We start from the raw sequence: 22,400 nt of genomic DNA on the forward strand, positions 1-22,400 counted from the left end.
TGAACACACAAGAAGATATTTTGAAGAAAGTTGGTAACCGAACACTTGCTGGTAGACACTGACTTCAATAGTAGGGAGAAAAATACTATGTAAGTCAATGGCTACCAGCAACTCTTTGGTTACCAACTTTCTTTAAAGTTGTATCTATTAGTGTTCAACAGAAGAAAGAAATTCATACAGGTTTGGAACAATTTGAGGGTTAGTAAATGATGACAGAATTGTAATTTTTAGGTGAACTATCCCTATACTATTTCTAATTTTAATGACTACCAAGATAAATGTTAAGAGCAAATGTTACAATATTGCAGAGACTTGAAGGTATTTAACCATGTCAAAACAATACTATTACAACTTTACATGCTACTGCTATTAATAATACATAAATACAAATGAAACAAAAGTAAAGGCAACTTTAATTTATTCAAATAATCAACTGGATACAATATATAGAATGATCAGCAATGAGATCAGAGGATGATGTAAAGATCTCAAACATGCTTTAAAAACATGCTGAATGGAATTGCGTGATTGTGACGGCATGCATTTATGTAACATCCCTGTAAACAGCCCTCTCAACAGTGCTCAAATGCAGTCGCTAGTGTGAGATGGATGCAAACGTTTACTCTAGCCCTTCAAGAAATACTGGGCAGAAACAGTGAGGAATGATAGTAAGAGGTTATAAATATACAGTACAGCATTCCCTTTAATATACAATACACCTACCGTTTGCAATGTCATAGGAAGCTGTCTTTGATTTCATCTATAGTGAATTTAACTCATAGTTTTGAGTGTTCAGAAGACGAAAACATGGTTATGGAGGCCTTTGCTAAATATTTATCATCTAAATTCTATTCAGAATATATATAAGTAATAATAATTTTTAAAAGGGGAACGGTGTTTCTCTGGCCCTGAATATATTATTTAAAGGTCATCAAAATCTGTTAAAATGTCCACTTACATACACAATAGTGATATTGTGTAACCAGCTTCCGTCGGTGCACATGCATATTTAAGTCAATATTACAAGATTCCTTCAATAATCAACATCCAACATACACAAGAGACCAACCGACTGATTACACAGTCCAGAACTGCACCACAATGTGAGATTTCTTTTGCATAGTAATAGTACCTACACAAAAGATTCAAATGAGAAATCTTAAAGATAGAGAAAGAAAATCACAGGAAACAAGTGCTATAAAATACAGCAGAGTTTAACATGCAGGAAAAAAAAAATGAAAAAAAAAAAAAAGGTAGAAAGTTGACTTGTAGAGTTACAAGGTAAACCAACAACATACATTCAACCTACTTGTGCAGAAAAGACTCCCCTGATACATGGAAGCATGAACTATGTTATTCATTGCAGTGGTGGAAAAGCACCATCACTTCGACATTTTGAAACCACAGCTAAATAGAGCAAACAAACAAACAATCATAGAAAAAAATTCAACACGGGAGATACATGACCTTATAGTGCACATTGAGAAAATCTCAACAGGGCTTTGGACTATTTTTGCTAACTTTAAAACTTAAAGCTTAAGCGAGTTACTATAATTCTACACTGTGTAGAACAGCTTGTCTACAATTCCCAATTCTACTTTATCTACAATTCTATCGTACCAAAAAACTCTACACATGTACTGATGATCTATGCTACAGTTATGAGTATGAAAATGTAAGGCATACATCTGTGTCAAAACAGACTGACAAACATTGATTCCTTAAGTGAAAAGTCATGCATAGATTGCACAAAGTTATTGTATTTCCTTAAGAACTTCATAGAGTATGCGTCCTGTATAGAAATGCCGATAACAAACTCACTCTGGCCATGACGAAGAAGGAAATGCACTACTACATGGCATTTTGTTAATTCTACACAGGAAAGGGAAGTGAAATTACAGTAAGTTAGCTTCATGGTTAAAAGGGTCATGTTACATACTAGAAGAAGAACGGTCACAAAGCCTATTGTGGCATTCCCTAAAGGTTATTCGTTCCCTAAATAATCAACCTACTATTCAAAAACATGCTATGTAACTCTCTCATCTCTTGGTTTTGGGCTTTGTTATTAAAAAAAAAAAAAAAGAGAGACAGTTGTGTGATTTTATATATAAATAACCCCACATATACAAACTTGACTTGTGTGCATTTTCCCTAAATGACATCCTGAAGTATTTTACTTACTAAAATTATACATATATCCCGACTGCAAATTTTTATTTCAAATTTTAATTGAAAAATAGTTTTTTTTTATTTTACTCAAACAAACGTGATTTTGAGAATTTCAATTGAAATACCTGATGAAAGTCTTTTATTATTATTATTTATTTATTTATTTTTCATTCATTTTTAAATTCAGTTCTAATAATCTAATGAGATCTGTAAAACTATAAATGAAGTCTCTCTAATCAATCAGTGATGGAAAAACATGGAGAAATTATAAATTTCTTCTCATAAGTACATTTTAGATGTAACCGTCATCAATTTTGAAGAATTTTAAGTATTTAAAGCTATTTATTTCATGCGTTAACTTCTGTATAATTTATTTAAATAAACCTGATTTCCAAGATTTTTAAGTTAAACATTTTTTTCTTTTATCATTGTCAAATCGTCTCTCAAATTAATGAGCGATAGACAAGAAAGAAATATACATCATACAAGACTATTTAAAGGTCATTGCCCGTAAATGTCCAAAGGCTATTTATTATTTTATTTGCCTTGATTTTTATTCATATATATTTAATTATTTTATTTAAACCAAACAAATCTGATTTTCGAGATTTTTGTATTTATTTTTGAGAATAAATTAATTTCTGATGAAAGTCTGAGATAAATAGATTTTATTGTGTTTAAATTCAGTTCTAATAATCTATAAGATCTGTAAAACTGCCACAAAGCAGCATATCTCTAAGTAATGAGTGATGGACAAACCTAAGAAATTGTAAATATTTCCCTAATAAATTCAGTTTAGCCCATAGACTGTATAAAACAGGATTAGCCTCGCGGTGGCGCCCCCTAACGGAAGTAGAGGAGTAAAGCAGAGTCTCCGTGCCGGAGAGGAGAGTAGAAACACGCGCACACGGAAAACAGGTCCTGAGAGACAGCAGAGACCTGGGCAGACAGATACAGTGCATGCTGCTGTGGACTGTACAAATGCATGCATGAGTGGGTGGGCATCCTCCACATTAACAATCCAACACGAGCTTCTTCCTTCCATCATCCTATCCACGCCCTAACCCCAGGTCCATATCCTGGCCTTCCGGCAGCCACAACAGCCCCATCCTTGTGCCTTTCGCCCGAGCCGAACGCCCACAACTATCAGGAAAGAACTTCATCCTCGCCCACGAAGGGCAGGTCCATGCTCCGCACGCCTTCCTCGCTCTCTTGTTTCCTAGGAAACAGACAAACGTGGAGGTTTAAAATAACCAAACATTCCAGGCGTGTCAACCTGTCTATGGTAATGCAGACTGTTGTTAAATGCGGCTAGAATTGTTAGGTAGCGGGGAATGTAAGTCAGCGCGGGTGGGGGGGGGTGTTGGTACATGGCATCGCCCATCAGTCATATGCTCGGGTTGGAAGGAGGCACATGAGAGTGACTGATGTTTTTGCGAGGGGTTGTACTGGGAAGGCCACCACATGCAAAATGCACCAAGTCCAACAAACCAATCAGGATGCTCCTCTCCTTTTTTGTTGCTGACATTATGCATGAGGGCCATGCAGATACAGAAGGACCCGGAAAACATCATCCTGAGCTGCCCATGAACTTACAGGACATACATGAACTTGCTTTATCTGTTAAATATTACATGCAAAATATGCTGTTTATTAGGTAGGAAAACACAAACGGAGAAGCTTGATATTCTTTAAGCCATCTGAATGACAGTTCTGAGCATGCTAAAAAAACACCACACCATTCCTTTTAAGTGCAGATCATTCAAAATGGGCATGACCATTATCTCCTACATATAATATAGGTGGAGGAGAGTGAACAGGACATAGGTGGAGCGCTAACGGGCTAGCGGAGCTTTACCTGGGGGTACTGAGATTTCGGCAGTATTTCAAACTCCCTGCTCTCCCTTTTCTAGACGGCAGGAGAGATGCGGATACGTGAGAATTCTTAAATCGGAACGTTTCTATCAAATATTCCTGAAATCATGACTAAACAAGAGCCTTAAAGGAATATTTCATGCTAAATAGAACTCAGATATGCTAACGATTACCACAGAAAATAATTTATGCTTGTCCCTTGGTTTCTGAAAATCAACAAAAAAGTAGGTTAAAGGGATAGTTCACTCAAAAAAGAAACTTCTACTTATTCCAGACTTGGATGAATTGCTTTCTTCTGTTGAATACAAAAGAAGGTGTCTTGAAGAATGGAAGAATGGAAGCAATTGAGAATACTATGGAAGTCAATGGCTAAGTAAGGTAAGACTTTTTATTTCTGGGTAAACTATCCCTTTAACAATCTTAGCAAAGCTATTATTATAAGATATCGTTACTTTGCTAGGTAGTTATCATCAACCTAGCAAAGCACTGTACGACTATAGCTTTGTTCAAATATGCATACTTTCCCACTATGTAGTAGACGAGAAACAGTAAGTGATGTCTGAATTCACAGCATTCGTTAGACATTATGTGAAAAGTACCCAAATAACCTACTACTTCCAGTGTATATGATCACTTTAATATCCCATGAGGCACCTGCAGAGGATTTGTGAATGGCAGTGAAGCAACGACAGCAATGACAACCTGGCAGATGTAGTACGTCTGGATTTCATTCATATTACACACACTCTTATTATATAGAACATTACTTTTTAAGTAAGTTCATTAAGTCATTTACATTTACGTATTTTTCGGACTATAAGTCGCACCTGAGTATAAGACGCATCAGTCCAAAAATACGTCATGATGAGGAAAAAAACATATATAAGTCGCATTTATTTAGATCCAAGAATCAAGAGAAAACATTACCGTCTACAGCCACGAGAGGGCGCTCTATGCTGCTTAGTGTAGTCTACAGGAGCAAGGAGCAGAGCCCTCTCCTGGCTGGAGACGGTAATGTTTTCTGTTAGTTAATTTCTCTCTGTTCATGTCAAATTAATTTTGATAAATAAGTCGCACCTGACTATAAGTCACAGGACCAGCCAAACTATGAAAAAAAGTGCGACTTATAGTCCGGAAAATACGGTATGCCTTTTACAAGGCCTTTAACATCCTGAGTAAAGTATTTTAGCTTAGCAGGCTAATCGGTTAGCTTGGGCTTCATAATGCATTTTATTAGAATTTTAGTTATTTTAGCAAATCATTGGATTAAACTTCACCCGAACAAACTGTTTGACGCACACAAAGAGTTAATTCACCAAGAAATGTAGTCTTATCTCAAAAAGATAATTTAGACAACTTAAGAGGTTAAAGGGATACTCCACCCCAAAATGAACATTTTGTCATTAATCACTTATGTTGTTCCAAACTCGTAAAAGCTTAATTTGTGTTCGGAACACAGTGTACCTAACTTGGCAGTCTATGGGTCAGTAAAAAGCCTCCCGGTTTTCTTCCAAAATATCTTACATTGTGTTCCGAAGACTAACAAAGCTTTTACGTGTTTGGGATTAAGTGACAAGTTTTTCATTCTGGGATGGAGTATCGCTTTAAATAACACATTTTATTTAGTCAAAAAAATATAAAGAACTGTAACATATGAGAGATATTGCAATTTAAAAGAGCCGTTTTCTATTTTAATATATTTTAAAATGTTTGCAGTGTCACATGATCCTTCAGAAATCAGTATGCATCTAATATGCTGATTTGCTGCACAAGAAAAATTTCTTCTTATTATCAATACTGAAAACAGTTGAGCTGTGAAAGTGTGATACATTTATTTGGAACCAAAATCTTTTTAAAAGTATTAACAAAAGGACAGAAACTAGTCGAAATTATTTTACCAGGAAGGCGAAATGTTGCATAGACATTAAGCTCTATTTGCCCTGAAAATACACTTAAGCTCTATCCTTACAGTATAACCTAGTGTAGTTAAATTAATTAAATTACTGTCAAGCAAACTAGGCAAACCATTTCTAAGTGTCAGTGACCACTGAAACCAGAGCTCTATGTTCTAGAAGTTCAGGAAGTTTGTTTCAGATATAGCCCGTCCCTAATGAGGAAGACTTACGATAGCGGGTGTCCTTGTGCAGCGGGACTCCTGTCTTCCCTGCGGCCCCAGTCAAACGGGTTCCCAAAGGAACGCTTGCGCAGCATAGTCCTAACCAAGATCTGTGGCAGAGAGCATGCAGCAAGAATAAGAACTCCAAAAACAGGCATTGGGCTGTAATCTGTGTGGGTCATTAATATGTGTATTCATTTGATGAGGTTATTAGCATTGAATACATTATGTGTATTCATAAAAACAGAATTAGGGTTGTCTAAATAGGCCACCAGGGGCTTGCAATCTCACCACGGTGGCCAGGCTGGGGATGTGCTTGACAGAGTTTTCCACCTCCTCCTCTGTCACTTCTATCAGGCTGCAGCAGTTGTCGTCCTCGGGTGGGAGGGGCTCAGCGCCGTGCCGCGTCACCCATGGGTGCACCTACAACAACAACAACGGAACAGAAGTCCTGCTTTGATATCATTAATTAACTCAAGACTGTGTCTAGGCAGCTGGTGTGTCCTATATTCACACAGGAAGTGCTTTGAAATCATCTTTTAAGAATAAGGACCGGTTTTATTTTTGGTCCATTTGAAGTAAGGAGGCTAATTATAACATAAGAAAAAATACACGACCATGTACAAACAATTTGGGGTCAGTAAAAATTTTCTCTTGAAATAAATTATTACTTCTATTTAGCACAAATGCATTAAGTTGATCAAAAGTGGAAGTAAATATTCAAAAGTGGAAGAAAAAAAAATATAGTATATTTTTTACAAAATATTTTTTAAACTTCCCACTCATCACAGTTTTAAAAATGTATATATTAAGCATCTGATTTCATTATAAGCATATTAGAATGATTTCTGAAGGATCATGTGACACTGAAGGCTGGAGTAATAGCGGCTAAAAATTCAGCTTTGCCATCATAGGAATAAAATACATTTTAAAGTACATTAAAATAAAACAAGTTATTATAAATTGTAATGGTATTTCGCAATATTATTGTTTTTCCTGTATTTTTTAATAAATGGAGCTTCGATGAGCAAACAAGATATTTTTTCAAAAACCATCATCTAAATCTTACTGACACCAACATTTTGAATGGTAGTATGTATGGTTTCATAAAAATTAAAAACAACCAAACATCATCCAATAGCCAAAACTGTTTATTTTTCTGACCAATCATAAAAGAGGGCTAGTGTATTGTTGTACTTTATTACAAGCACTTTGTCGAACTTGAATGTGGCGTCATCAGGGAAATAAAAAGTGTCACACTCACCTTGATTTGAGGGACGGTGATTCTGGTTTCAGGATTCTTGTCCAACATTTTAAACAGAAGGTCTTTTAAGTCATCTGATATGTCCGCGCTGTTAAGTGGGACAGAAACCAGTGTCAGAACATCAGGAAGGGGAAGGTCTTTCCGACTCAAGAGAAATCTCACTCACTTCTCAGGAAGCTCCACCGGTTGGGTCTTGATCTTCTGATGGAGGCTCAAAATACGCTCATCCATAAACGGACACTGTAGAGAGAGGAAATAAAGTCAAACCCCACAACAAAAAGAATTCATTTTATACACTTTTTTTAAAATAGTTTTGCTGAATTGTTACTGTTTACAGTGCATATTTCATGATATATATGAAGGTCAAAACAGGGCGTACCACTCCAAAGATGAAACAGTATAAGGTGACTCCCATCGCCCACACATCCAGAGCCTATAAAAACACGATGGTAGCCTGATTAAATCCAGTTTGACAGAAAGACTGACAGGACATTAGCACAGAGTTTTTAACCTTTCCAGAGAAGTTCTTGCGGGTCTCTGAGAGGGTCTCTGGGGCGAGAAACGCTGGCGTCCCAACTGTGCTGGTTAGGAGGGCGTCTGCTCCCTCAAACTGGTTACTGACCCCAAAGTCGGCAATTTTAACATGGCCATCTTCCCCCACAAGCAGGTTGGAAGGCTTGATGTCCCGATGAATGATTTTCTGGTAATGTACTGTTGAGGATGAATAGTTGCCTTCACTTTTAATCATCACTCATTGCATTTTGATGACTATCAAGAAGAACTGCATCTAGTCTGATATTATGAGGTATATTACAGATAAAAATTGTAAGAACTTTCTGAAATCTAAAGGCTATTTTATGCTGTTTCCAAGAGAATAGGTACACACATGTACTTTAAATGTCATTCAGATGGCTTCTTCCTGTCCTGTACTGTTATCTATTAACTACGTATTAACTAAACGTATTTAAAAAGTTGTTAATTGATAGATATAAAGCTGAAATAAAATAATATATAAATATTACATGAAAAACCTAAATGAAAATTAAAAACGTATTGCCAAACAACTGAAATAAAAGAAGTTTAATTGCCAAAATTACTAGCAAATTTAAAACTGAAATAAAACTATATAAAAAAATAAAAAAAATAAAACAATATAAAAAAAAAAAATCTAAATAAATAAAACTAATGAAATGTAAACTGAACATACTACTATATAGTAATACTATAAAAATATAATAATAACATACTAATATTCATATAAAGTATATAAATAAATAATAATGTATAAATAATACTAAAATAACACTGCTAACTGGCCAGTTCTTGGATAGAATTAGAAATGTGGACTAGACATTATACTGAAAATATAAAAATAAAAGCTAAATCCTATAACAGAATATAAATGATAATAAAATAACACTGCTATGTAGGTAGATGTCCAGAATCAGATTTGCTGACAAGACTTTAGTCTAAAAGTTTGAATCCATTAGACTATCCAGAGCCAAGCCAATGGCGTGAGGCCATGAAAAGGTACCTTGTCCTTTTATCTGGATGTATTAGCAACAATCATGAATATTGATTAGCTAAATTCCCGCACTCACAATACTCAATTCCTCTCAGCAAGTCCTGGAAGTAGAAGCGTGCCTGGTCCTCATCCAGGGGCTTATCAGTAGGAACCTCCATCACTGCTCTGCAAACACATGGGGAATGAGACACAGTTTCTCTAGCAGAGTGACACTAGCACAGCATGGGCCGGCGCTACAAACAGAAATAACATGCTTACTCACCCTCGTTTGACAAGCTCGAAAACTGTGAAAGCACACAGGAAACAGAGTTAAACTGTTGTGCATTACCTTCTCCGATTTCACATACATTTAGCACAGAAAAGTAGAATAAATTGTGCATGTGCAAGTCTGTAGCATCTGCCAACAGGATGAGTATCTGGCCAGACTTACCCATGTACAGATGGTCCTCACTTGGATCATCCAGCACCTGCACAAAAAAACCAAAGCGATTTAGAAAGGGAATGAAACCAGTCGGCATAGACCTTATATTATGCCATATTTGATTTGATGTAAATGAGAATAAGGGTTTGACAGATAGATATTCAGGCCATTCAATATGATAAACTGCATTAAAATTAACATGCATTAACATCTATTTATTACAGTTTTGTTGACTTTTTTGTAGGGAAAAACATTTTTCAGTGTTTTTATTGGCTAAATACTAACTGCCCAGTAAATATCAGTACACTGCAAATAATTATTTTCGTTATCAGTATTTGTCTTACTTTCCAGTAAAAATATTTCTAGACATCCTAAAATCAACTCTTTTTTTTTGGTTTTGTTTTCAGCATTAACCACACTAAATATTGTTAGATTTATACTTAAAAATAGTATTTAATTAATTACTATTTTTTATTTGAATATTTAATGTCATTTTGCTTAAAAATTTATTTATCTTTATACTATAGTACATTTGTACTGGAAAATAAAGTAAAAATACAGATAGCGCTTTGTTTACTTATTTTTGCAGTGTACAATATTTAAGAAACTTCTATTCCTCACTGGCTTTTTTATTCATGTCAAATTTAAAATGATGCTTGTAATTTTTTCAAGGTTAAAATACATTCCCCCCTCCCAGTTCAATACATTTATAGATAAACTTTCTGTTTAAATGGTGAAAATAGCCATCATTTTTTTATTCTACTTGGTGGTGCACAAATTACACATTTAATTATTATTATTTATTTTTTTTAAGTGTACAACATTTAAGAAACTCTATTTATAATCCTCACAAGTAAGTTTTAATCAATGTTAAATTTATTATGTGGCGTGTAATTTTCCCTATTTAATAGATTTAAATAGATTTAAATGTTTAATAGATTTAAATGTGGACTTTCTTTTCCATACAATAGGAAACCTGTTTGAAAATAGTAATTATAATTTTTTTTTATTCCACTTGGTGGCACTAGTGGTGAACAAATTACACTTCTGTTTGCATATTGATAATACAAGCACCCACCTCCACAAGCTTAACCACGTTAGGGTGATCAAGCTTCTTGAGGATGGCTATCTCCTGGTAAACACGCTCCAGAGGCCCTTTGGGCTGAGGGGGGCCCTCAGGGGCCAATTTTGCCCCACGAGGAGGAGGTCTGCCTGTTTAAACCAGCACAAGAGGAAATCATGTAAAAGGCCGAAGTATTGGGCATTCTGCTAACTGATGAAACTGTGCCCCCAACCTCATACACACACACACAATAATAAACCCCGCTGAGCGCTCCATCTGCTTTAAAGTAGACACTTACGCGGGAACCCAGCCTGCCTCATCAGTCGTTTCTTGGACAGCACTTTCATGGCCTGTGGAGAGCAGTGAGAGTGAGAGCAGATTTCCAGTGTCATTACTGGTGCTGGGTGACATATGCCCCATTCTACAACCAGTACTGAGTGAGGACTACAAATGCCCCAAAAATTAGGATGATATTGTTTTGCTAAAATTTTAAGTTAACATTTATAGCAATATTACAACAATATAATAATTGTTGTTGTTGTTGTTATTACAGCATGTGCATAATCATCATTTTCAAGATATTTTATTTAATATTCAAATTAAAATTATATATCAAATCCCAATATTTTTTTTAAATATTATAGCAATTTATTATTATTATAATAATAATACTAATTTGATTGAGCAATTTTCTGTTAAAATTTATTTTAATGTTACAGCAACATATTATTATTATAGTTATCTATCTATCTATCTATCTATCTATCTATCTATCTATCAGTATATCTGTCTATCCATCAGTCTATCTATCTATCAGTATATCTGTCTATCCATCAGTCTATCTATCTATCAGTTTATCTGTCTTCTATATTTTGATGCCATAGTGTACTGTATATTCAAGAAACCAGTTCTGTGTGAAGAGTACTGCACAAAAAAAGATAAAAATAAGCAACAAATAATAATACATTTAATTAAAGAAAAAATTATAATCAGATATCCAAATTAAGTTAACATCAAAATATTAGAGCAATATATTATTATTATTATTATACAAGTTAATACCACCTATTACTACTAATAATAATATTAATACTACTACTAATAAACAAGAATAGGATATTTACTAATTAAAGTTAGTAAAGTTAGTAAATAGCAATTCTACATTTCCCATCATTCTCTCTTGTATGCTTTGCTCTTTGTTTTGATGCACTAGTGCTATAATGCATTTGATTGATTGATTAATGATTTTTGAACCCATTAGGAGGACCTTCTCGATGGCTGCTGAAGATGACCTCAACTAGTCAATTATAATTGAATGATTACTGATAACACTAGGATGTTAGCTCTTTACTCTTCAAACATGAAGTGTGTATATACATGTGCAAGGTCATGAGAGTGTGTTGCGTCAGTCACTCACATAGTAAGTGTTGTCGTCTTCATTGTACGCCAGCTTGACAACTCCGTAGGAGCCCTTTATCAAGAAAACAAGGTGCGTCAGTCATGACAACTTGTAAATGGATCAAACTGCAATACAAACACACTCAGTAACATGCAAAAACGGTGGAAAACAGGAGGCTAAAGAGGCCTTTTGTTGTGCGTTTGATTAACTGAAGAACATGTAAACCAAATCAAGCCAGTATGCAACAGCCGGCATCATGATGATCGCCATAGAAAGGCATAATTCCACTTCTGTTCTGTCTCTATCTCTCTCAAACCCACACACACACACACACACAGGTCCCAGCTGGGAGAGCAGATTGCCGTTCCAGCAGGGAATCCGACCCTCAGACACAGAGATGAGAGAAGAGCAGGAATCTCCCCATCCAAACTGACAGTTTTCCATGCCCTCGAATAGAGATGAAGCTTAGTGGAACAGCAACAGTGAAAACACCTCAATGCTCCTTTCACTTACTTTACTGCATTACCCTGTATACTCTGTTTTATAATTGTTTATAAATGTAACTTTCATTACATGCGCTTTTATGTACTCTTCTTAGAGAAAAGTACTGTGGTAATACTATGGTACACATGGTTCACAAAGAACTCTTCAAAATACTGTGTAACATAGCATAAAGATGATGCCTGGTACTTTTGTAAAGGTGTAATTCTTTCTGTTTTAATTATGAAACTTTCATCTATCCTATGGTGTCACAAAATTAATATACTATGAAATTACATAAGAAAAGGAAAAGGAAAAAAATATTTATAATAAATATAAAACTAATGTATTGTCTCTGCAAAACTGATTCTGAATTGTCAACAGCAACATTCTGTGGTCAAATATGGATTTTTCTTACATCTTTCTTTTCTATTTATATTTCCTACATAGTTATCTCTAGTATAAATATTTTTTATTCTCATATTCACTAGAGTTTAAAAGTTTAATTTTTTAACTATATGATTATATGATTATTTTATAGATACTTTTATTCTGCAAGGATGCTTGGATTGATCAAAAGTGACAGTAAAGGCAGTTATGATTTTATAAACAATTTTTTTTTCACTGTATCCACTAACAGATTTAATATAGCACACTAAACATTGCTTAAGAAATGTTTCCTGGGCACCAAATGAGCATCATTTTAATCATTACTCCAGTCTTCAGTGTGCAAATAAATAATTTTCAAATGCTCATTCGGTGTCACTTCAAAATACATTCAAATAGAAAACCACTATTTTAAATTGCAATAATATTCCATATTTTTGCAGTTTTTACTGTATTTTTAAAAACAGTCATGCAGCCTTGGTGAGCAGAAAAAACTTCTTTTTTTTAAAACATTTTAACATTTTACTGACCCCAAATGTTTAAACTTGAATTTATTTTTCATGTGTATTTATTTACTTATTTTCCAAGACAAAGAAAAGTGTGATCATTTCATGTGGCTAATGTTATAATAATGACCAATATGCCTCAATACGTGTATTGTTACTTTTCATATTTTCACCATACCAAATATGTGAGACGTTTGTTTGTTCTGAAATAAGGAAAACAGCTCAATTAATCTTTCAGCAGAGTGTTCATTCATCCCAGGCTCAGCAGGAAATGATCTCTGTATAAATAATAAATGCAAAATAGACATACCTTTCCGATCTCATCTTTCAGCTTGTACTGGTTGAGCTGCACGCAGTCCTTTTGAGATAAAGAAACACATAATATTGATCAATGACACTGGAACTGTAGTCACTACTTCAGCCTGTGTGACCAAAGATCACAGCACATGCTAACTTGATTCTCTCATCAAGAATGATGCTTGTAACATTCCAGGTTCAAAGAATCAAAGGCATTAGCGGAAGGACAACTACAAGCCAGGGTTCTTATAGTTCACTAAAACTAAATAAGTGTTCATTAAAACACAAGCTAAAGCTACACACATTTCTCGCTGATTTCATGTCCTGATGAAAAGAAGAAGCATCTATAGGGGAACTTTCTCTTGACAAGCGCCATTTAGAGAAAGGTAATTGCTCCTGTCTGTAACCTTACCTTACCTTACATACCCTCTCAAGCTTGCAGACTTGAAGCCAGTGCAGAGAATGAAGAAAAGGAAACGTTCTTCTCAAAGACAATATCAGTTCTCACACAAGCAGCTCAAATTATCTCAGGCCACAGCATCACATAGTCTTTTTTTGGGTGTAATTATATAATTGTTGGTAACCATTGTGTTGTTCAGACAGTCGAGTTGTGTCAAAATAGATGATGTTGGGTTTTAGTCCTTCCAGAAATTGCCCACCTCTAATACAGAGCTCAGAAAGATCAAATTCTCTATTTTATAAATTATCTTATACATATTAGTATTTAATATGTCATATTTAATAACTAGATATACATTAATTGATATTACTAATTATTTAAATGTTAAATACTATATAAATAATAAAAACATATTCTTAAAAAACTGCAACATTAGATGAGCATAATTAGACTTTTCCCCATTTCATTTACAGCCCTACATAATTTAAAATATAGAGACAACTAGATTTATATGAATAATTTAAATGTTAAATAAATATTTTATAATATTTTTCTATAAAACTTTTCTATAATTTATTTCCAAGAAATTTACAAGGCTTCAGGCCACTATTACAAGCCTACATCATTCAAAATATAGTATAATGTGAATTTTATACTACACAATTGATTTATTATACAATATTTACGGTGTATAATGTAAATAATAACTAATTGATATAAAAAATTCTGATATAGAATATTATATAAATAATACAAAATATTCTTTTACAAATGTCACAATTTAGAGTTCAAATATTTTATACTGATATATATACACAAGCATTTTGTAATGTAAATTTTATATTACACAAAACATTTATTATAAACTATCTACTGTCTATATGTATATATATATGTGTGTGTGTGTGTGTAAATAAATTAATTGCTATTAATAATTTAGATATTAAGAATTACATTAATAATAAAAATATATTTATATTAATTCTATATGTTATTTCCCGTCAATATCATTTAAAATGTAGTGATGACAAAGAGAAGTTTCTAGCGTCAAAGCCATATAATATATATTTTTTATATTTAATATTTAGATTTATTGTGTAATTATTAATGAATTTAAATTAATAATTCATGTAATACATGTTATATAAATAATTGAAAAAAAAAATTGCATTGAAATATAATTAATTAATGTATTTATGTAAGGGACTTCCCTACTCTTCCAGATGCACCTGTCATTAACTCCGGCCCCCTACCTGCAGGTCTGTGATGGAGACACGGTGAGACTCCACGGTTGGTCTTCGAGGGAGGCGTGGAGATGAGTGAGGGGAGGTGATTGGAGAGTAGGGCAGCGATGGGTAAATATAGCGTCCGTTCAGCCCCGGCGAACCACAAGGTGATGAAAGCGTCTGCGAGCGTTCCTGTAGCGACAGCTTCCTGTCAGAGAGGCTCAGTCTACCTCTGTGCTCCTGAGGTTCTGGGAAGAGCGCTTCCGGGCGGCCCACCGTGTGGGATAAAAGATCACAGGAGGCCATGCGGAAGGGCGGGACTGGACCTGACGACGCCGGCTCTGGCGTTTCCGAGCTGTCCATGTCCTCCACCTCCTCCTCCTCCTGCCCTGAGCCATCACTGGGCTCGTACTCCGTCACCACTATCATGGACTCCATCTCACTGGTACAAGAGCTCAGGCGCGCGGACGGGGAAGGGAGCACAACACAGCTCCGCAGCAGGTCAGGCAGTGGCTGATTGGGCGGCTGTACCGGGGGAATGGGCGGAGCATGGCCCAGAGCAGCAGGGGGATCAGAAGAGGGCCAGGAGGAGACACAGGGAAACATAGCGTCCTTCCAAAACACCTCTCAGTAGCCCCTCCATCAACACCTGACAGGAAAAACAGAGTTGGGAAATGTTAAATGTCATACAGAATGTCAGTGCTTTTGACCAATTCATTTCCTTTACTTTGAGCATCATTTGGGAACGGCCGTTATGATCACTTCACATTTTTATTATAATTTTTTCCATGTTCTTTCCTGATATTGTCCACTCAATATTCTATATATACAATCCCAAACCATTAGTTTTTAGTGTCCAATTATAAATTTATGTTCTAGATAAAGTATTACATAAATATACAAATGTAAAATATTTCTTACATTTTTGAGTTGATCGTAACTACATTTCTATTTTTTCCCCCATGATTTGCACAAGTCTGTGCCTTCTTAAAAAGCCCTGACATGTATTATTGTGATATATACAAGCATTTACTTGTTTTTTTGGCAAATGGACCTTGCATCTGGAAATAAAGTTGAGTGACCACACCTTACAGAATGTCAGTGCACATTCAGTTGTTTTTGTAGAATTTTAAAAGGTATGGAAATTATAAAATTGAATTTTGTGGGTTAAACTGAGGTTTGTGTATATATATATATATATATATATATATATATATATATATATATATACACACACAATCACACATACTGTACACACACCTCTACACCTCTACTTCAACACACAAGACTTTCTTATTTACATACCTTTAAAAATCTACAAAATCTCTATTTTAAAATTCCTTTGTTTTCCCTGACACTGATTCTAGGACAAAGTCTAATTGAGAGCAAACCCTTGACTCAAAAAACCTTTGCTCTATATATACTCAACCATTTTTGTCCTTAATCAGGTAATTTTTATGAACTGATATTACACTGAAAAGTGGTTTACCTGTACAGATTAAATGAGTGAATACAGCTAATAAGCTTATGAATTTAAGATGCTTGTTCGGAAAGATTACATATCTCCATTCTGCTCTGAGCCTCCGTTTCTCATGGCCTTGATTTACATGCAAAGAGCTGTAGTTTCTTTGGCAAGCTGCTTTTCTGAACATTGGAGACTCTGTGTGTGTGTGGGAGAGGTGTGGGTCTCGCAGAATGAGAGAAATATAAGCAGGTACAATAAAAAAAGACATTCATTACTCTGAGGGGTTCAGAAAGGAGAACTTGTGTGGGCTGGCCCACCCCCTCCATGCGTCCTCATTTCTATCGCCCGCATTCACCGAGATCCACTGCAGCTTGGTTTTTCTTCTCTATCTCGCTTTCGTTCCCTAACATTTCTTGATCTGCGATCGAATCTCTACTTATGTTTTTTGCTGTAATATCATCTCGGGGCCCTGGCCTCCATGTGTTCTCCTGTCAAAACACCCACACAGCTGGAAGACGGTGTTTTCTCTCTCATTCGAGAACACTGTCGGGGGAAAAAAGCCTGTTTTTCCCAGCATTCCTCATCTTTGACCCCTCGCGCATTTATTTCCCGAGATATAACATCCCTGACACTCATTTTCACCCTACATCAGAACGCACTGATGAGGATTCGAGTTTATCTAGCTAAAACTGGCACTTTCTCACAAGAAAAAAAAGTCACATGCATACTGGAAATAACCTCCATTTTCAAAAATCTCCATTTGGATCAAAAATCACATTAGAGGACAGACTCAGAATATAACAGAAACTTGGTAGGCTCTTAAATTAAACCACTTAATAATAATCACCCAGAACATAATACAAACACCTACCCATGTGCTAGAAATCAAGCAGAACATCTCAGAAACAACCTCTGTATGGTTAAGCAAGCACTATTCACATTTATGCGTAAAATGTAAAAAACTGTACCTCACCTTACTGAGAGATTCAGCCAGTAAGAGAATAACTGATGGATTTTAGATGACATTAATATGGCAACAAGTGACAAACAAGTGATTGTAACGCAAGATGATACGTGCAACATCCTGTGTTGTAATTAAACGTCTTTAAAACACACAAAAGTACGGTTATGCTTATTATTAAACTTATAATGACACTTCTAATTGAAATAAGGTTCAATTTAACCTTAATCTTGAGACTCAAATTGTATATTTAAATTTGACATTTATTAATTAAAAAAATTGAAAGCACACTGATAAACACAGTTACTTAAAATAAATAAAAAACGTAAGATTTCAAGTAAACACTGTTTTTTCGATTTTATTCAGTGTTTCCCCAAGGTTTATGGCTTCGGACTCCTTTTTAAAGATTAAATATAATTTTTATAAAAATGTAAGCATTTCTAATTAATTAAAATCATGAAATTTAAACAATTTAACAGCAATTTAAGGGCCCAGTTTAAATAAATCTTACCGGCCCCAAACCTTTGAATGGTAGTGTATGTAAGAGCTGGCTTCATTTAAAAAGGTAAAATGGGAAGAAACAGGCTATTGGTTGAAGTGATTACTGCTCAATCTCTGAAGGTAATCATTCAGTGTAGCAAAGTGTCGTGGTATTGACGTCTGATGCCATCACAGCACTAATGGTCCACTATTATTAGTACACATTGACTAATAAAACAGCACACAACCAAATAAATCACCTATTTTAAGATATGGGAGTAGAAGAGGCACATTTTACGATGAAATGAGACGGTTTAAATGTAAGATCAGATTTTAATCACTGGTATGTCTCTGGTGTGGACATCGTTAGTGACTTCCTGTCTACCTCGGTGACAAAGAGACAGCCCAGCTGAGCACAGAGCAGCCACGCATGTCCAATCCATTTGTCAGCTCAGGTGCTGATGGGGGGATGATGAAAGTGTGCAGAAATTCAGAGGGATTGATGTGTCATTATCCAGTCCGAGCGTCAGGCAACTATCTGAAACTCATGGGGCAGTATTACAGGTACCTTGCAAGCATCTACAAAAAAAAACTGAGTATCAGGTCCTCTTTTCAAGAACAGGAAATTCACAGTAGATGCAGGCAAGATGTGGCCTGACTGCAATGGTAGGCTGCGCTATTTTAATCTGAGAGCAGTTTCCACACTCTTCTGTGACCTACTTCGATCTCTGATGGATTGCAAACTGAGTGTTTCTCCTTCATGTGCCCGATCTACCAAACCTCATTTGTTATGGAGACTCAGACTCACAAGCAAACAATCCTTGGACCCCCACGGTCCGGACAACACGTATAACAAACTGGGTCTTACGTTAAAGGGTTTCCACAAAGGTCAACGTCAAATGTATAAAAAGTCCCACCGTTTTCAGTCGAGATGAACTCCAGCAAGAAACCAATCTTACCCTAGAAACAAACAGATGCAGCCTTACACTAGATGACTTTCCACGCTCTAGTTGTCTTTATTATGGTGAGATGCACGGGCATCCACAGGGAAAGGGGTCCACAGAGGATTGACCTTATGGGACCATCTGGAGTGTTCAGCATTCTTCGAAACATTAGCTTTAACAGGGAAAATCAAAGTACTAATCTGTGGACAAGAGGAAGCAGGATTAATCTACACACTGATATAATGCTAACCTAGCATGTTGTACCTAACACTTGAAAGACAAGTTTTGGGCTAAAACGAGTTAAGCGCTCTCAACACCACCTGCGGGGGGCTGTCTGTCTTAAATTCGTTTAAGGAGTTCAAACCAGACTGCCAAAGTTGAAATATCGCTCTTAAAAACACCTTCAAACTACGATTTCTCCATGGCGATTACATAATACAACCCTAAAAAAATAAAGGTCCTTTATAGGCATGTAGTTCATTGAAAGGGGTCATCGATGCAAATGTCTTTTTTACATGTCTTTTGAACTGAAGTGTTTCTTGGGACATCTATCTAAATGCGTCTATGTTCGCGTAAATTGTTTTTGAAACAGCTTCACCTACAGAAGAAGTGAGTGTACTATTTTTTTTTACGAATCTTTGCAAATTGGCTTTGCTAATAATGTGCTAGTTAGCAAGTTCTGCGACGAATGCAGCTAAAGTTTACAGTCTCAGTGAACTGCTAGGAAGAAAGGGGCGGGGTGAGCAGAGCTCATTAGCATTTAAAGGGACATGCACCAAAACGGCTCGCTGTGAACAGAGCTGTTTTGACAGGGTAAAAAGGGTGTTGTTTTACTCTTCCATTGATCAATTTAACCAATGTATGTATGTATAGACTTTTAATTAAGACCCTGAAAAATCATATCAGCTTGTGGAAAATGGGAATCCGATAAGCCCTTTGAAGACACAAAAAGTGATTTGGATAATTAAAATGTTATTTACACTAAGGAAAAAACTGTTAGTTTAAGAACTGTTCACTGAAGGGGAACTCAAATTGGTTCTTCAACGCTTTCTGGGCTCAGTTTATTTCTTCCGTTCAGTCCGTCAAGGTCAGACATGAGTAGAAAGCTGCTTTATAGTAGAAACTGAAGTTGTAATTCTAATTGAAATGTTCTATGTTTTTATGAAAAGCACTTTGCCAAGAAGGCATGTCAATGGAAGTGAGGGGGCAAGATATTGAGCAGGTTTTAAAAGTGGCTCACATTTCTGTCCCTAAATTAACCCTTCTGAGCACAAATGTTGTCTCCTACTTTTTAAATTTATCCCAATGAAGTCCCATTTACCATAGATTTCAGTTGCAAGTGTCATATATATACTTTTTTTTTTTACAAACTGTGGGGCTAGTTTAAATCCTTTTCTGTCGTAATAGGTTATATTGAATGTAAAAGCAGTTTAAAAACAAATTGGTCCGCCACACTTCATGCAAGTCAGGATATTTACCATGCATTGGCTGTTAGTTGCATCTGATCATGTTCCAATCCATAAACTAAGAAATGAAAAATACTTTCACCAACCTCAATCACATTCTTGTACATGAGGCCTGAAAAATAAATAAACTTTATCCAGCTCACCCACAGCTAGATATCAGATAATACCCTAATGGCTCATTCCACAAGGAAAAGCCCTCCAGAGACCGTCTTATGCCACTCTCTCCAAACAAGGCAAACTATTTAAAACCCAAACACCCAAGCAACAAAAAAACACGAGTCAGTGGATACAAAATACCATTTGTTAATAATCCATCACAACTGACATGTAATGTACTTGTATGCATGTATTTCCTTTCATTATAACCATATGGATTAAAATATAACACAATAGCTGTCAAAACCTAGACAGTGTTTTTGGACATGAGAACCATTTGCATGTTCCTTTGAAGTCTGAAAATACTGTCTAGGCAGGCAGCTTACTAGATGTTGATACGCAGACAGAGATTTTAAAGGGTTTCACTTGTCAACTGTCAAACAAAGAGGGTGAAAATGAATTAAGGATGCTGAATTCTTTGGTAACTGGGTCATTCTATAAAATAGGTGCCATTTTTGTCTCTCAAATGCATACTGGGAAAAAATTACTTTAACACTCAATAGATGATGCCGAATTTATACACATAAGCAAAACCAGTAACTTTGTAATGCTTTTTTCTTCCATCATAAAGATGAGTCATTTTTACCACTTCAGTCTGCCCAACATCTCGCTATAATTAGAAAAATAAATATTTATAATATGAGCAAAAATGTTTTTAAATATAAAAACTTGAAAAGCTTATATATATATATATATATATATATATATATATATATATATATATATATATATATATATATATATATATTCTAATACAAAATTATCTGCTATACCTTGCATAATTTATTATCTAAAAATCAAGACAACTTACGGTCTATTTGTTACTTTTTTTAGTACTTAAATCTTAAAGGGTTCAAGTCTGTTTAGACGAATATGCGTAGCAAATGTTTGAAAATCGAAAAATGTATATTTGTTGAAATATCAGCATTAAGTTCTCCTCATAATAATCACTTTGTAGTTTCACGACCGTGTAATATCATCAACTAAAAACGGTCAACCCTTTTTTTATCATCAATTCTCTCCCAGCATGAATCACAGTTGATAAATTTCACAATTCACAGACACATTGTCTTACTGAAAGCCTTAGAAATGTGACTTTAAAACACCTTATTAAAGATAAAAATGCTCATATCTCTTAGAACAACCCAACTTCCTAATAACCAAACTGATCTTATGTGAATATTAGATGTGTATAGACTCCCGCTTCACAATTTCCATGTAACGCAATTTCATGCATGTTATCTGTAAACGATTCATTTAAACACTGACTCGAAGAGCAGATTCCGTTTGGAGAGCAATTTTAAGGCTGGTTGTTATTTTGCTAAAGCTGGCTAACGCATCTCTTACGAAACAGATGTTTGGGAAATCCAGCCGAGGATTAATAAAATCATTGCGATCACGCATGTTCACGCATGTCGCCATATAGAGGTATAACATTAGTCGTTGGTTCAGTGGTATGTCCTTACCTCGGCCGTGTGTAAGATCCTGTTTTTGACGGGTATGTTGTTAGCTCGCTGGCAGTAATGGTAGCGGTTTATGATATGGTATGATGTGCAGACAGCGGGGGACGGAGGTGCTTCTGCTGTGAGTGAATGTGAGAGGAGTGGCGACATCTAGCGGTCACAACGGGAACTGCGTCCAATGTTGAACGGACGAGCAGGGAGGGGGTCGTTAGCTTGATTCATTGAACCTCATCGCTGTGCTTCACTCTTATGCCTTTACTGTTACTCAACTGCATTTTGACACTAACTCAAGTCAAAAATTAAACTTTCGATTGTTTCAATTTCGTGTAAATGCCCA

General features: G+C 35.5%; 1 protein-coding gene across 2 annotated transcripts; it reads right to left on the bottom strand.

Moving 5' to 3' along the window:
- Positions 1-401: 401 nt before the first annotated feature.
- Positions 402-22,205, bottom strand: LOC113038812 (calcium/calmodulin-dependent protein kinase kinase 2-like). Of its 2 annotated transcripts, XM_026196493.1 has the most exons (17): positions 22,067-22,205; positions 15,156-15,777; positions 13,516-13,563; positions 11,851-11,904; positions 10,732-10,783; positions 10,449-10,582; positions 9,380-9,416; positions 9,212-9,233; positions 9,026-9,114; positions 7,936-8,135; positions 7,804-7,857; positions 7,591-7,664; positions 7,425-7,512; positions 6,452-6,583; positions 6,170-6,270; positions 4,028-4,078; positions 402-3,388 (listed from the first exon to the last, which is right to left on the bottom strand). In XM_026196493.1, the coding sequence occupies exons 2-17, from the start codon at positions 15,732-15,734 to the stop codon at positions 3,316-3,318; spliced, it is 1,788 nt and encodes a 595-aa protein (XP_026052278.1). In that variant the 5' UTR covers positions 15,735-15,777; positions 22,067-22,205; the 3' UTR covers positions 402-3,315. The 2 variants fall into 2 exon arrangements, with proteins under 2 accessions (XP_026052278.1, XP_026052279.1); XM_026196494.1 differs by lacking the exon at positions 4,028-4,078.
- Between the last annotated feature and the right edge of the window lie 195 nt (positions 22,206-22,400).

Source organism: Carassius auratus, chromosome 21 (genome assembly GCF_003368295.1).
Source record: "Carassius auratus strain Wakin chromosome 21, ASM336829v1, whole genome shotgun sequence".
In the NCBI taxonomy this organism is placed as follows: Eukaryota; Metazoa; Chordata; class Actinopteri; order Cypriniformes; family Cyprinidae; genus Carassius; species Carassius auratus.